Source organism: Microcaecilia unicolor, chromosome 6, assembly GCF_901765095.1.
Source record: "Microcaecilia unicolor chromosome 6, aMicUni1.1, whole genome shotgun sequence".
Classification (NCBI taxonomy): Eukaryota; Metazoa; Chordata; class Amphibia; order Gymnophiona; family Siphonopidae; genus Microcaecilia; species Microcaecilia unicolor.
The window spans coordinates 18,425,323-18,442,844 of NC_044036.1; the positions used below are offsets into that span (position 1 = coordinate 18,425,323).

Here is a 17,522-nt window from a genome sequence, read left to right on the forward strand (position 1 = left end):
GTGAGCAGAAATTTAACAAAGTATGAAGGAAGAGGGTCAGTCGGAAAAGTAGTGGTCCTCATACGAGAAACAACTTTGAGATCGGAGGCTGAGGGAACTTGAAATGTCGATAGGGTGCTACATGGTACGGCATGGATTGAAGAGGGTTTAGCAGAAATTGGAGCAAGAGGATATGGGGAAGGGAGGAAACAGAGGTGGACTGCTGAAGAATTTGTGGATTGAATCCGAATAGATTGGCGAAGATTCAGGATTTTGTTTTCAAAATGAGATGGAAGGGAGTAGTAGAAGAATAAGAAAGAGTATGATACATAGTAAGTGTTTTAAGGGTCCTGTAAACGATTGCAGTATTAGGTGTTTTCATGAATTTAGCAGTTAAGTATGTCTTTTTAACCACGAGAAGTGCCACCTTGTAAGAATTACCAACTATAAAAATCCCAAGGGCGAGACAATGTGAGTAACTACAAGAAATAGTAAATCCCCATAAACGGGATGCATGTAGAGATCCAGAAAGGAATTGTACACTTTTAAACAAACCAATAAGAAATTTTAAATAAGAAAAGGGAAACAGGAGGAAAATTCAGTATAGGCTGTTATTATAGCCAAGCTTTATTTATCAGCGAGTCTAGCCATAACAACGGCTCACTATATAGCTCTATGCATCATCAGGATTCCTCATTGTGTGACCCCTTTCCAATTTTTGTTACTATTTTACTTTCTTTACCGATAAATTCAAAAGGCAAGTGTGAAAAGACCTTAATGAAAAATCACATACGTTCCACTCTAAGGAACCCTGCACACTAAGAAAAATCCAAAAATGGAAAATGATATAAAATATATCGAAAAACGTTTGAGAACAGACGGAAAGTTTCGCTCCTGCCTGTTCTTTTCATTTTCTAGTGCTGTGTTTTGTTTTTTTAATATATTTTCTATCATTTTCCATTTTTGATTTTTCTTAGTGTGCGGGGTTCCTTAGGGTGGGAGCAACAGGCATAGCCTGGAGGAGTTGCTCGATTTAAATAGGATGCGTCAGTATCAGTGAGCCAAGTTTGTCAGGCGAAGTGTTTGTTTTGCATGGAGCAGCAGTTAATAAGTGCAACTGATAAAGAGAGAGAGGAAAGAGTTGCATATTAGAGAGTGGGGAGCAGGAGGTATGGCAGTTAGTTGCCTTACCTGGGAAGAGATAATCCATGGTGGTGCAAGGAGGGGACGATGGCCCCAATGAACTGAAATAGAGTAGGAAAAAGACAAGGGTAAATAAAGAAAGGGTGAAAATTGAAAGCGTCTTACAGAGGAAAATAGGCATCCTGGAAAGGAAGACTTGAGCATCTACGACGCATCCTTGGTGTGTAGAAAGGAGCATGACTTGCTCCTTGTGTGCTCTCCTTTGGCACATGTCTTCACGGTGTGTGCCGCTAAGGTAAGGACAGATATAAGGTACTGAAGGCAACGTGGAGATGACATTATTTCCGGTGCTCAGCAAGGGTGAGACAAAGGACACCCAAAAAGAATTTTCTAGTTAGTTTCATTTTATAAAAAAAACTCACTAATTATCATTTAAATGTGAAATTCCAAGGCCAATTTAGAGTCCAAAAGACATCGAACACCTTCAAGACTGATTCCAATTTGAAGGTGTTTTCTTAGATAATTCATCAGTGTGGGGATTGCTGAAGGGTACCCAGCAACATCTTTTGGTTTTACATTTATATTCACCTTTAAAAGACAGATCATAATCCTTATCTACGGGTGCTAAGTCCTAGAGGGCGCAGTCTGCTTCTGAATAGGATATAGTATAAAGTTCTAGGGTAACCGTCTGGATTCCCTTCGGTACATGCACAGATTAGTTAATAGCCTTCCTCGGGAGGGTGGGAGGGAGGGTTTTCCCGGGCTAATAGGAATACAAGCTCAAGGGGATAGGGAAGGAAAGGTGGTTTGGGAGAACTTTGTTGGTCAGTGAGCTTGTGGTAATAAGTGAGGAGAGAATGTGGGGATGTGGGAGGGGGAGAGAGGGAAGGGGGAATACGTAACGAGGATAAGTGCAGATGTATTCTGCCTTACAGAGTTTTTTTTTTTTTTACTGTTTAAGGTTTTGATGTATCATTTATATTGGTTAGGAGGCATGGTATATTTCTTTCGATCTACTAAAGGATTATGGGGGGAGGGGGTGGGAAGAAAAGTATAAAAGTATGACGAAGGATGATCTCACATGGGTTTAGTATGGTTGTATTGAGTATAACAACTTGGAATATTGGATTTGCATAACCTGTACTTTGTGCCTTAATGTCAATAAAAAAAAACGTGTTAACATAGAAGACCGATCATAATCCACTACTGAACTTGCTCAAGACAGTTGACAGGGTGACATTAAAGTTTGAGAGAACAGATAGTAAGTGTGATATCAGCAGCACAGGTGAAAGTGGTGATCCCTGTGGAACTGCACAAACTTGCCAGGACCCAGACAACATATTTGTGCCCATTCCAGAGGCGAGAGCATTAGCCACCATATTAAATTTACTACCTCATGTTTTCTCCAACATTCCCAACCTGGCTAACAAAAAGTCAAATGTGAATAAAATGGAAAAAAAAAAAATCAGTCACCTTTCTTCAACTGAAGAACTGAACATGTAGCGCAGACAACAGGCCCATACATGTGGGCTATGAATGTGTGTAATACCACTCAGCCAGCTAGAAAAAGAAAGAAAAAGAATTAAATCAAAGTGCAACATATGGAAATATTTCCTAGTTTAAAAAGAATGCTTTTAGCTACAGCACTTCAATCTTATGTTATTAGAATAAAGGCTACAATTTAAAACTAGGGATGCTAAAAACTAAGGGTTAATAGTACAACTGCTTGTCATGCGATGTAATTTTACCAGCTTAAATGGTGTTGATTCAAAAGCAATTATCCTGTTAATCTGAAAGTTAACTAGATGAAATGTTTGTTTTCAGAATTTCCTGGGCTAATGAGGACAGCTTTTGGGCAAACATTTCAACTTCTGACCAAAATTAATTCATTTAAAAAGGAGCCATTTGAGTTGTAACATAACAAATTTAAACTTTAGCTGGAGAGCGGCGATATTTGGCCAGTTAGTAGCTGGATGCTTAAAACACCTTTCTGGCGTAGGTGGCGGGGACAAAAACAGTAACTGAATTAAAAAAGGTATAGAATATTAAAAAAGGATCTCTTTTTGCACTCAAAGTGACAAGTGACTTCCACAACGCAAAGCAGCACAAAGAACAGTAACCTACAAGAAGCAGCAGCTAAACCCCAACAACCTTACTGGACCGACTGGATGAGCCATGCAAGCCTTTATCTGCCATCATTTACTTTGGTCCAAGCTCCTCAGATATCACCCATGTGTACAATAATACGTTATTGTGAACAACAGGTTTGATTTATTAACAATACCCTGGTTTCTTGCTACCTCTATTTAATTGTGACTTGTTACTACTGTAAACTGCCTAGCCAGCTTATAATTGAAAAAGAAAAACGCCTATATTGCGACCCAAATCGGGAGATAGACGTTTATCTCACAAAAACGAATAAAGCGGTATAATCGAAAGCCGAATTTAGACGTTTTCAACTGCACTCCGTCGCGGATGCGGACAAAGTTGATGGGGGGCGTGTCGAAGGCGTGGTGAAGGCGGAACTGGGGCGTGGTTATCGGGCGATCAGAGATGGGCGCCTTTCGCCGATAATGGAAAAAAAATATGCGTTTTTAGCGAGAATTTAGGGCACTTTACCTGGACCCTGTTTTTCCACGAATGAGGCCCCAAAAAGTGCCCTAAATGACCAGATTACCACCAGAGGGAATCGAGGATGAACTCCCCTGACTCCCCCAGTGGTCACTAACCCCCTCCCACCACAAAACATGATGTTTCACAACTTTTTATTTTCACCCTCAAATGTCATACCCACCTCCCTGGCAGCAGTATGCAGGTCCCTGGAGCAGTTGTTAGGGGGTGCAGTGGACTTCAGGCAGGTGGACCCAGGCCCATCCCCCCCACCTGTTACAATTGTGCTGCTTAATGCTTAGTCGTCCAACCCCCCCAAACCCACTGTACCCACATGTAGGTGCCCCCCCTTCACCCCTTAGGGCTATAGTAATGGTGTAGACTTGTGGGCAGTGGGTTTTGAGGGGGATTTGGGGGGCTCAACACACAACGGAAGGGTGCTATGCACCTGGGAGCTCTTTTACCTTTTTTTTTATTTTTGTAAAAGTGCCCCCTAGGGTGCCCGGTTGGTGTCCTGGCATGTGAGGGGGACCAGTGCACTACGAATCCTGGCCCCTCCCACGAACAAATGCCTTGGATTTATTCGTTTTTGAGCTGGGCGCTTTCATTTTCCATCATCACTGAAAAACAAAAACGCCCAGCTCACAAATTGTCGAATAAAACATGGACGTCTATTTTTTTTCGAAAATACGGTTCGGTCCGCCCCTTCACGACCCGTTCTCGGAGATAAACGCCCATGGAGATAGACGTTTTCTTCGATTATGCCCCTCCACATGTCCTACCAATAGGTGTATATCACTGTGCTTCTTAATCTAGTCCCATCAGGTTTTCAGGATATACTTCTTTAGAAAATCTTTAAAAACCTTTTTGTTCTCTGATCAAAATTTATAATCATTCTTTTACTGTATTGTTTCAAGTTGCATGTAAGCTCCTTCTGAATGCAGAAGTCTATTATTGTAATCCACTTTGCAATTTACATTAAAAACAGAATAGAAGTAAATAAAATACAATATCCACAATGAATATGCACAAGATAGATTTACATACCAAGGAGGCAGTGTACGCAACTTATCTCATGCATATTCACTGTGGATATCCTGAAAACCTGATGAGATTAGGTGTGCCTCTAGCGCTGAGAAGTACTGGTATCAAATAAAGATGAAGCTTAAAACACAAGAGATTTGGAGATGACAAAATTCTGTGCCATTATTATTTACTGTGTGTCTTTCACTAGTGCTGCTAAACATTAGCCTGAAAACAGACATGTACCCAGTCACTTACATTCCAACAAGTGGTAGTGTGTAAGCTTTGGGATCAGATTCCAAAACAAGTAGAAGTTTCCGAGTTTGGTCCATGGTAAGATACCTGTAGTGAAACAAATTTACCTTTGAAATTATTCCTACAGTGGTTAAATTCATAAAGTTCTGCTTTCTAACTCATTGTTGCCTTCAACACATATCCCATTACTTTAAAGATCGTTTAAAATGTTTTAGTACACCACCTGCTATAGCTAACTGGCCAGCTTTCAGTCACTGATGGGCAGATGATCAAAAGCCCCATGCTGTTCCAAACAGCGCTCTAAAAAAAATAGCACTGGAACAGATCGGGACTTTACCGCACCTATGATCAGAGATAATTGCATGCAAGTTTAAGGACGCAATTCTTTCTGATAATGGGATATAAGTGTGGGAGGATTGTGCCTGGAGAATGCGCTCAGGCACAATCCTTCCACACTTGTTTGACAGGTCTGGGCTGTCAAAAGCCCAGACCTGTCAAATACAGGGGCTGGAGGTCCAAGGGACCACCAGGCCCCAACTACCACCAACCCCCCCCCCCCCCCCCGACCCAGGTTTGGGGGGTGGCTGGAGATCCAGTGGGTCTCCAGCCCCCAACCCCCCCCCCCAGCATTCCTGAGAAGTCCCTGGTGGTCCAGAGGGCCATGGTCAATCCCCCCACCCCACTACCTTAGGTTGGAGGAGGGATGTGTCCTCCCTCCTCATCTATCGGCACCGCCTGCAAAATGGCGGCACCCAGCCCTGCCCAGTGTATCCTGGACGCACTGGGTGTGGATTCACACCATATAAGGGAGTTTCTCCCTTATATGGTGTGAAGCCCTGCCCAGTGTATCCTGGGATGCGCTGGGCAGGGCTGGGTGCCGCCATTTTGCAGGCGGTACCGATGGAAGAGGAGGGAGGCCGCCTCCCTCCTCCAATCTAAGGTAGGGGATAGGGAAGGGCTGCTAGACCACCAGGTGGGTGGTAAGGGGGGGGGGGGGGATTGACCGCGGCCCACTGGGCCACCAGGGACATCTCAGGAATACTGGAGGGGTGGGGGAACTGGAGGACTGCTGCACCTCCAGCCCAGTCACTGGGGGCTGCTGCATTGGGGGAGAATGGGGGCCTGCTACTACTAATTATTTCTATAGCGCTACTAGACGTACGCAGCGCATGCATGCTGGACAGGGTTCACTATTCCTCCCTAATGATCTGCAAACCATAACACCAGCTCTGAGCTGGCGTAGGGTTTGTCGCAGCCAGCGTGCCAATCTTTGGCGCAATGGTCGCTAATCATTGGGGATGAATAGATTTAGCATGAATTTGCATGCTACTTGCGCTGAGCCCTGTTTTGCATGCATTTGCATTCAGAGCCTGCGAGCTCGTTGTTTCACACGCTCGGGGGCTCTGATCATGGGGCAGTAGCAAACGCAGGCGCTAGTATGGCACTAACAGCCTCTAGCGCCTGCATTTGCTTCTGATCATCGGCCCATGAATCCCTCAGGCAAATTTTAGAAAAAAACTTTTTTTTTTCCTTCCCAGCTGAAGAGTCTCCTAATCTAGGCAGCCAAATTTTGCCCACCTAACTTTAGGATGCTCACCCAGACTGAAAATGGAAATCTACACTCCCCACTCCCACCACAACAAGAACTACTGGACATTTCACCTTCTCTATTTTATTTGTTCCCATTAAATCTCCTCATCACCCCAAAAACACCTCCTAAAATTAAAAAGCTGAGCTAAGAGGAGGAAAGTTTACTTTCTCCCAGCATGGCATCTAGCATTTTTCAGACACAGCATTTACTGGCTAAAAAGCTTCAACTCCAAGCTAATTTTAGGACTTTTGCAGTTGGGCGAATAGCTGGGAAATCCGAGCCCCACACAACTTTCAAGTGTGGCACAGGGAAGCGGTGTTGCATCTGGGTGTGATCAGTTCTTCACACAACTCACCAAACAGAAGGGGGTGGGTGGGGAAACCTGGCCAGCTAGTTTACCCTGCTATGGCGGAACAATTTAGATGCCTTCCCCCACCCCAACTCCACCCACTTTTTGGGAACCTAAAAAAAAAAAAAAAAAAAAAAAAAAAAGTTCATTGGGTAGTGAAAGACAGCTAAATTTGGGTACTCAGACCCACACAAAATGTTCAAATTAGATCATGCCCAAAGCTAGGCATTTAAATGTTTTTCTTCCATATAACTATTTCATTTAATAAATTTATAAGCCATCTATTTTTCAAAATCTTGGCGAACACCAGACTAATAAGATGAAATTTGTTCTTACCCGTTAATTTCCTTTTGTCCTGCTAGACCAGTCCACACTAGTGAGTTATATCACCTGACCAGCAGATTTTTTGGGGGGTGGGGGTGGGGAGGAGAAATGGAGGGTTCAAAGTGATGCACCCTGTAGGATCCTCCAGAACCTCTGCCCAAAAACAGAAAGAAACAACCTGAAGCTAGATAACTGGCCAGGGCCGTCATGCCCCACTGAGCACCAAGTAGGTAATTCCAAGTCCCAGTCTTCCAGGTGGGATCGTGGAGTGGACTAGGAGGACTCAAGGAAATTAACAGGTAAGAAAATGAAATTACTCACATGTAGCAGGTGTTCTCCAAGGACAAGTATTCTCACATGTGGGTGACATCTATTAATGAAGCCCAGGGCTTATGCTGCATAGCACGTATTAGCTAAAGAAAGTTCTAGCAGTGTCCCACCACACATGCCTTCCCACCCAATTTGCAAGCAGGGGTTCCCCTCAGTCAAATGATACAGCTGAGGATGACAAATCCTAATCATTTGACTGATGGACCCCCGCTTGCCCATTGGGCCAGAAGGTGCTCACACACTAGGCGGTGTCGGAGATGGGAAGGCGGTAAAACGAGAGGATATGAAATGAGATTGAAGGGGGGCAGACTCAGGAAAGATGTCAGGAAGTATTTTTTCACTGAGAGGGTGGTGGATGCTTGGAATGCCCTCCCGCGGGAGGTGGTGGAGATGAAAACGGTAACGGAATTCAAACATGCGTGGGATATGCATAAAGGAATCCTGTGCAGAAGGCATGGATCCTCAGAACCTTAGCTAAAATTGGGTGGCAGAGCAGGTGGGGGGAAGAGGGGTTGGTGGTTGGGAGGTGTGGATACTGGAGGGCAGACTTATACGGTCTGTGCCAGAGCCGGTGATAGGAGACGGGACTGGTGGTTGGGAGGCGGGGAATACTGCTGGGCAGACTTATACGGTCTGTGCCCTGAAAAAGACCGGTACAAATCAAGGTAAGGTATACACATATGAGTTTATCTTGGGCAGACTGGATGGACCGTGTAGGTCTTTTTCTGCCGTCATCTACTATGTTACTACGGTATGTAGGCAAGAAGGCACTCGCAAATGCATGGTGGGACGCTGCTAGAACTTTCTTTAATACCTGATAGGCAGTGTCCGCACTGGGCTGTGTTGGATGATGTCACCCACATGTGAACGCTTGGCCTGCTGTCCTCAAACACTGCTACAGGTAACTTTGCTTTCTCTGAGAACAAGCAGGCCAGTTGTAGTCTCATATGTGGGAATCCCTAGCTACCAGGCTCACTGAGAACAATGGAGAGGACAATAGGGACTCAAAACGTCAATTAACCTGAAATTATATGCAAACTGGTTGTGAGATGCAGCCTGGAACAGAACAGAACTGGGCATAGGAGGGTGGAGTTGTATTCTAGACAGTCTGACAGGGGTTTTGGTGGTTTCTCTACCTGCATGCAAGTGTAAACTTGTAGAACTGTAGAAATGAATGCTTAGAGAAACAGGAGAACAAGTGACAGTGACCCTGAGAAACTATAGGAGGGGCCTATACGAGAACAGCCTAGTGAAGAAGATGTGTTTATATCTGTGTGTAAACCAGCATCTTATATATAAGAGGGGGAAAGGCAGCTCTTGGGATTTTGAGAGCCCTGGAAGAAATAAGAACAGTCTGTTTTCTCTATGTGATTTTGTCATTTTTTTTTCATATAAAAACCATCATTTAAGTAAATCTTTCCATTCAGAACCTGAGATTTTGGCCTGGACTAAGTTATTGAGTACAGAAAACTCTGGACTCGATTTCAGCAAAACTAAACTAAATAGTCAAATAACAAGCTGAATCCTCCTAAACTTTATGTAGACTTATATCTATGTACAATGTGATATCTTATTTTTCTTAGTTTTTTATACCGGTGTCATATGAATAGGAGACGCCATGTTCTAAGACATCGTGAATTGTGATTTGCCATCTGTTACTTGGCCCCCTGATGAAGCATATAATATAATAATATATAGCGAAACGGAGAGCCCCGTAGGGCAGAGTAAAAAGCTAAGTAACATCAGTTTGAATTTGTTGTTGAAAACAATCACGATTACAATATTGAAATTGAACATTGAAACTGAACAATTTTATTAGCATTAAAAGAGAGGTGGAGTTTTTTTAAGACCAAGGATTATAATGGAGTCCTAAACAAGCAGACGATTAAATCGATTGAAAAATTGAATAAAATTATCGTCATGCTGGGACTGATGAGGTCTTTTTTTCTCCATTTTTTGAAAATAAAAAAAAATAAAAAATTTATATAAAAAACTAAGAAAAATAAGATATCACATTGTACATAGATATAAGTCTACATAAAGTTTAGGAGGATTCAGCTTGTTATTTGACTACTAAGTTATTGAGTGCCAGTGGTGAGTGGAATGGGAACTGGATTAGCAAACGTCTCCCTTCACCCCAGCGACACTGGTCCAACGTTTGGTTTATTCAAAATAATCTTTCTAGGACTAATATTGGTCATACCTTCAAACAAAATTAACTTGGGATTCACTTCAATGTTTTGGCTCCAGCGAGCCTGTGAAGCAGTACCTGAAGGGACCGATTGTGACTAACCACAACTGCACTTGGTTAATGTGATGTTTTTACTAAAACTTGTTTTATTGACCTTATTTCTACATATCCAAGTGGCCTAACAGCAACCACAATAATGGTATTCTTTCAGCTCAACTTACCCACACTTAGGTACTCCTTGAATCTGCGCAATATTTATGTGACTCCTCAAATTTCTTGCTAGGGCTGTAGGGATGATTGGGACTGGCTTGATAGGAGTACATTCAAACATGTTCACCAAAGTTACAGCTGCCCAATGAAACTCAAAATTAAGGTTGTCCATGTTCTCTGCGTAAGCGATATGAGTTCGTATGATGATGAGTTTGGACGGATCCAAAGCCTCTTTGCTGCAAAGATGGTATTGCAGTCCCTTAAAGAAAAATTTAAAAAAAAAAAAAAAAACCACACACCAAACATGTACAAATTACATGACTTTGAAAGTTACAGAATGATCTAAAATTGATACATGAAATATTGCTTCACACCATAAGGTAATTCAACTTTATATAAAAGGTTGCATGTAGCAAAAGCTTAGATAATACGAGCAACATTTTCTGCATTGGACTTTTCATATATACAAACAGATTTTTACAATGAAAACACACCATTTTCAGTACTGGTATTTAGAAGTAATTTATCATGCAATTTAAATATCAATTGAAGTGGCAAGCAGCCTGAAATAGGTCAAGAGGAAGTTCTACCTCACTCCTTTCTAAATGCATTTACCTTAAAAGCCAAACTAAAGTCTTCAGCAGTATGGATTATTAGGTCTCCAGAAGATGGCCCCTGGACGTCAATTGAACAAGGAATCAAAGAGTCTCCTGGAAGAAAAGCTGTTGGCACTTTTCTTAAAGAACCAGTTACTTCACGACCTGGGTCAAAACGATCTATTACCAGAGTTACACCTTCATCATCTAGAGGGAAAATCATAGCATAAAAATTTTTAAAAAGGATTAATGAGGAGACTAAAAGACACACACAAATATCAAACAGAACCAAGCTGCTTATCCCTTTAAGAGTGTTCTGTAAACAGCTGGATAATTAGCCACAGCAGACACAAAGCGGCACATTTTAAAAGCACTTAGAAAGGTACATAGTAACCTATGGAACTTTGTAGGTCCAACTGCTTTGAAAATGAGCCCCACAGCGTTTTAAAAATCTGTAGAAGAGTCAATCACTTTTCCTGAAATATGCAGGACTTCCCACTATAGCACAAGAGGAGTAAAGGCTGACCAAAGACCAAACCAAACCAAATCAACTCGGGAGATGGTGCTGAGAGATGCTTTATTGGTTGTACAAAGGACCTGACATGGTCCGTGTTTCGACGCAACAAGGCGCCTGCCTCAGGGGCCAGAAATGGTAGTCTAAAAAAACATATCATGCATATATGACATATACATATATTTCTCATATCAAATAATAAAAGTGAACAAAAATATAAAGTATACTTGTAAATAAAACACATTTTAAATAAAGCACAGATACATAAATTTAAAATAAAATGTATACTGTGTGTTTAAAAGCAGACACATTGGCAGAAAAAAAACAGCATATATATAAGCACATTTTTTTCTGTCTTCTGCATGTATGCATACTTTTTTTCACATATTCCTAGTATTTTTTTTATAGATATGGAACTAAGTTTTCTGTATTGGTTTTAACTGATTTGATGTTTTTTTTAAATAATTTTAGCGTAGTCTTAGATTCATCTTTTAACACCACGTGTTATCATGAGCTAAGAGAGGACCTCTCGGTTGTCTTCAGTTCAGTTCTATTTAGGTCTATTTTTATTTTGCATGTGTTCATTATTTCATTCACCATATAAGTTTTTTTTGATGGGCTAATGGTTTTACTAGCAAACAATAATGCTTCATATCATGCCTCAATATTTTTATCTTTTTGATTTTACAGAGTTTGTATCTGGTGGAAATTTATTTTTAACCTCACAGTGAACCCTTGGCAGCAACCTTATTTAGTCAGTGTACTCTGCGGTAAGTTATGTTTTACACATATAAGATACTGTAGTTTTTTAAATAGAGGATACATCTCTGTATACATTAGTCCACTGATATGCATGTTTCTTGTTTTTACATATACAGATTATGTTATATATGGTAAGTTTTTTTTCTGCCAACATGTCTGCATTTAAACACAAAGTACACGTTTTATTTTAAATTTAAGTATTTGTGCTTTATTTAAAATGTGTTTTATTTACAAGTATACTTTATATTTATTTTTGTTCACTTCTACTAATTAAATGTGATATGTTTTTATACTATGTCATATATGCATGATACATTCGTTTTTTAGAATACCATTTGTGACACCTGAGGCAGACGCCTTGTTGCATCAAAACATGGACTGTGTCAGGACCTTTGTACAACCAATAAAACATCTCAGCACCATCTCCCGAGTTGGTTTGGTCTGTGGTCAGCCTTTACTCCTCTTGTGCTGTGTGGATTTGTCATAGAGGTTTCTCTTGTTTGCTGTTTTGGACTTCCCACTATGCCATTATGGGGGGGGGGGGGGGCTCCCTTAATGAAGGCATTTGCTGAAGTGTATCCTAATTAGCAATTTCTGGGTTGCATTTAGCCGTATTTAAGCAGATTGTGAGTGTCTTATGTGTATTGTTTTATGGACGATGTCAGCCACGCAGAATAGTTTTCATCAGTTGCTGGGGGGAAATGAATTAGTAAACAACAATAATAATAATATAATAATAAAAAGCCATGCCAAAGAGAAGAGGAAGGGTAAGTAAGGCTGATTAACCTGTTGCCTATAAAACAAACACCCTTGTTACAGGTAAGCAACCATTTTCTCAAACAAGTAGAATGAATCTGTTACACAAGTAAAAAAAAGTAGCCTGAAACTTAATGGACTGCACAGGTGAACGAGTTGGGTAGATGGTGATCCTGGAGAACAAAACCTAATCACTGGATGTTCATGTCTTGCTCATAATGGTGGGACATAAATGAGTGAATAAGGATTAATCTTGCAATCTTGAAAATCTCAATAGAAGTCAATCCAAATTGGCTATCAATGAAGTCATTGCCATGTTTTAGAAGTTAATCAGCCTTGACATTGACTTCTAGAGTCACATCTGCATAATTAAAAAAAAAAAAAAAGCTATTTGCTATCCACTCAATGTTCAGTCAGAGGTGGTCAGCAAATTTTTTATGCACTCTGCCCAGCTAAATTAGATACAGATATTCAATGCACTAGCACTTAAATTCTGACTCAAGTCAGTTGCTGGCCGCCAGATTTATGCCACAGAAGGGGATCAGCGTTTGTCTCCCCCTCCTCCCCCCCCAGAATCTGAGCCGCCTCATAAACCTTCCCCCTAGCAGACACCCCACCCCCACCCCAGTCCACCTTAAGCTCCCTAGTGGTCTAGTGAGGTAGGCCAGGTAACAGTGACCACCACTTACTCCTGCCCTGGCAACTCCATCTGTAGAATGGCTGCAACCTCTAGCAGTAGTCTCATGGTACTACTGCTTAAGGTCAGGCTTCCATATATGGTCACAGTGGACATTTTACAGATGGAGCCACCAGGGGCAGAAGCAACTGGTGTTCACGTCCGTCTGGCCTACCCCACTAGACCACCAGGGAGCTTAAGTTAGGCCCTGGACAGGGGGCATCAGCTTTAGGCTGCTATCTGGTAGTTATGCAAGGACTGGTGGATATTCAGTACCAGCACAGATAACTGGACAAAGTTTGAAATGCTATGTAAACAGTCCCTACATCCGTAGTTAACTATGTGGGCACTAGCACAGAATATTGCTGGCACCCCCATAACTCCTGGCTTTCCTGACACTGCCTCCAGAACACCCCCCTCTTGCCCCAGTTTTTAAAAGGTGGTCAGTACCAATATTCAGGGGCACTGCCCATTTAAGTGCCACTAAATATTGGCAGCCAGTCTGCTGAGCACGATTTCACTTTGAACATCAGACCCCTAGAAAACAGCGTATTTGGTTACAAGTATTAGTTTTAGGGTCAAACAAAACAAAGGTGGATGGACCTTTTAAGATTGTTACATTCCATTCCCAACTTATATTCCACTATATCTCCAGAGGATTCATTGCAGATTACAAGACAGCAGACATTTCAATCAGATGGAATTACAAAAAAACAAAAACAAAAAAAAAAACCCAACTCCCTTAAAAGTAATACAAATTAATCTAAAAATTAAACCAAATCTATCTCTGAGAATAAAAGAGCCTTCAACTGTTTTCAAAATAAAAATAAGACAATAGATCTGATGAGGAATAAAATTCTAAATTTTTACAGCTAAATATTGAAAATAGCTGCTCAAATAGCTCTTAATCTTAAGAGAACAGGGATTTGGAAACACTAAGTATTTAGATGAGCAGATCAAAAAGCCCTTTCTGTAGACAACAAAATCAAATCCTTAGATAAGAATACTGAATTTTGTCCCACTAAAGATTTAAAAACCATAAGGCTATTTTAAAAACTTTATGCGCAAGGAAACCAGAAGCCAATGGATTTTAAAAAGAGGTGATACTCTCTCAAATTTATCTCTAAAAATCATTCTAGCAGCTGCATTTTGAAGAAGTTGCAGTCTCCGTAACAGCTTCATGGTAAGTCCCCCGTATAAAGAATTACAAGCAGGAGAACAGCCTGGGCTATACTTCTAGAACTTTCAACACTGAGACAAGATCAAGTTGCTCTAAGCTGATGCAAAAAAATAAAATAAAATTATGTTTTATCACAAGAGCTGTAATTTGTTCATCAAATGACAATCTCAAATCCAATATAATGCCCAACACCTTAGACTTATTTGTAATTTGCAAGGTTTCACCTGTAGCAAGTTCCAGGTAAGACAGCGGATCTTGAAATCTAGACTGTAGTATTTACCTCCGAGCAAGAATAATTTTATTTATTTTTTTGTTACATTTGTACCCCGCGCTTTCCCACTCATGGCAGGCTCAATGCGGCAGGCAATGGAGGGTTAAGTGACTTGCCCAGAGTCACAAGGAGCTGCCTGTGCCGGGAATCGAAATCAGTTCCTCCGTTCCCCAGGACCAAAGTCCACCACCCTAACCACTAGGCCACTCCTCCACTCCATGAATGAATGAATATAAGGACATAAGCATCACCATACATCTTATGAACCCCAGACTGAAGCTCTTTAGCACAATGCAAATGACACACTGAGCGTTCGCAGTAAATACTGGAGACTGAGATCACACTCCACATACTCTAGCTTCAGAGTGAGGTTCATTCTTATCACGGTATGCACAAAATTAACCCATTTGGAGAGACTGCCTTGGGACAGAACAAAGGCCTATCAAGCCCAGTATCCTGATTCCAACAGTGGCCAAATCCAGGTAACAAATACCTGACATATCTCCCGGGAAAAACAGATTTTAGGTTATCTCAAGTATAAAACAATGGATTTTTCCCAAATCCATCTTAACAGCTTATGGACTTATGTTTTAGGAACTTGTCCGTGCCTCTTTTTTTATACCCTACTCTGCTAACTGCTTTTACCACATTTTCTGGCAACAAACGAGTTATATGTTGAGTGAAGGAATATTTTGTCTAATTTGTTTAAAATGTACTACTTAGTAGATTCAATATATATTATAATGCACACGTATATATACATACCAAATAATTATGGCCTATACCCAGTGATTTAAAAACCAAAGTCAGATGTTTGGAAATGATCAGGGATACTGAATCAGTTAACAGTGAAAAGACAGCAACACAGTTTCCCTTTCCTACCTTTTTACCAATTTTTGAAGCATTGGTTAGAAGTTAAAGCTGGGCTAAAGACTTGTAGAAGATCTAGCATAAATGGATATCACACTGCCACTGGGAAGGAGTTAAAAACCTGCATAATCTTCTTAGCAAAAGAATGAAAAATTGGTCAGGCAATTAAAAGCTTAAGGATTTTTTGATCACTATATTCTAAGTAAGAATGAATCTAATCCCTCCTAAACTATTAATTTTGGACAATACAGGAATGAGTTTCAATAACTATGGTGCCAAGACTAGGAGCTAATTAATCTTTACCACCTGGTCACAGAACCATAGTATTCTCTGTATTGATTTTCCAAATGATTATAGCATAAGCCTTGCCATACTAGCACAGATTGAAGGTCCATGAAGTCTAGTATTCTATCCAACAGTAACCAATCCAGGTCACAAGTACTTGGCAATATACCAAGAGGAAACATATCTTAAGCTACTTATCTTAGAAAAGTTGTACATTTTCCCAAGTCTATTTTAATAAAGGCTTATAGACTTTTAGAAAATTATCCAAACCTTTTTTTAAAACCCTACTTTTATCACATTCTCTGGCAACAAATTTGGAGATTAATTACACATCTTCCCGTGCTAAACGTCCCCATAACATATCCTGATTGCTTTCTGGACATAAGACAAATAATCCCGTGCCTCCTGGCTTGATGATATACACTGCAACCTCATTTTATGTTTGGATGGAAATAATTTGGATTGCCAACTGATCTCAGCCCTCGCTCAGTTTTCAGGATTTTCCCAATGATATGACAAACCCTAGTAGCTCAAGCACCGGAATGGTTCTGGGGTACAATTCTCTTCCACTTTCCTCTGTTGTACTCTTGATCAGCCAATCTTCTACATTTAATGTAAAATGTGCATTTCCAGTTTGCACAGGACACAGTGATACTGAAAGGCATGTTCTGAATAAGCCTGGGTGCTGATGCGATGCTGAATGGCAGTACATGGTACTGGTAGTGGGGTTTTCTTACTCAAAATCTCCAGCTACTTCCTGTGCCTGGGATGTATCTGTATGCAGGTATTGGCTACACTATCTGAACTTAAAGGTTGCCTATCATCTTCTTTCCGAATCACAGGAGGAAGTAGGGTGCCCAAGAAAACCATCCTGAACTTTTGTTTTGCAGATACTTGTTCAGACTTCTTCAGGGCCCTGAGGTCTAGGATGGGGCAAAATCCCAAGTTTTTTTGATGATCAGGAACTCTCTAGAGTAAAATCTATCTTTTCCCCTGGTGGAATGGGTTCAACTGCACTGACCTGCAAAAGGGAAGAAAGTTCCTTTATAAGCAATTCCCGATGTTGAGAGCTTAATTTTGATGCTCTTGTTGGGCTGTTTGGAGGTCTCTTTCCAATTATCCCCTCCAGACGATTTTGAGAACGCACTGTTCTAAGGTTACAGCTGACTTTTTAAAAAAAATTTTTTATATATAAACAAGAATTGTAGCTATGCTGTCCTGGACAGTAAAACTCGCCCCTTGTTTTGGATAGAGGCACAACTGCAAATTTTGGGCCCGTTGCAATTGTGAGTGGGAACAAGACCTCTGGCTTGTCTGGGGAAAATAAATTTGTTGGTATTCTTCTCCTCCCCCCCCCCCCCCCCCCCCAAATCTTTGAAAGTAGTAGGTCCTCCACTGCCCACCACCAAAATTCCTCCTGGATGTGGAAACCAAGCTAGAATGAGCCAATGGGGTTAGTGTGCTTTTTTGGTAAGGTCAGCAGCCTCCTCGTCACCAAAAAGATTTTCTTCCCAGCACAGAACATCTGCCAGTTTCTCATGTACTTCTGGTTTGAGGTCTGAGAACAGAGCCAGGTGAGTCTATGCATCCCAAGCCCCATGGCAAAG

General features: G+C 41.1%; 1 protein-coding gene across 2 annotated transcripts in view; it reads right to left on the minus strand.

Moving 5' to 3' along the window:
• Positions 1–17,522, minus strand: part of STIL (STIL centriolar assembly protein) — a 114,182-nt gene that overhangs the window by 56,523 nt on the left and 40,137 nt on the right. For both annotated transcript variants that reach the window (XM_030206557.1, XM_030206556.1), the window contains 4 exons: positions 10,621–10,808; positions 10,017–10,264; positions 5,014–5,097; positions 2,596–2,682 (listed from right to left, as the gene is read on the minus strand). In XM_030206557.1, coding sequence (XP_030062417.1) covers positions 2,596–2,682; positions 5,014–5,097; positions 10,017–10,264; positions 10,621–10,808 — 607 coding nt within the window. The remainder of the gene's footprint in view (positions 1–2,595; positions 2,683–5,013; positions 5,098–10,016; positions 10,265–10,620; positions 10,809–17,522) is intronic.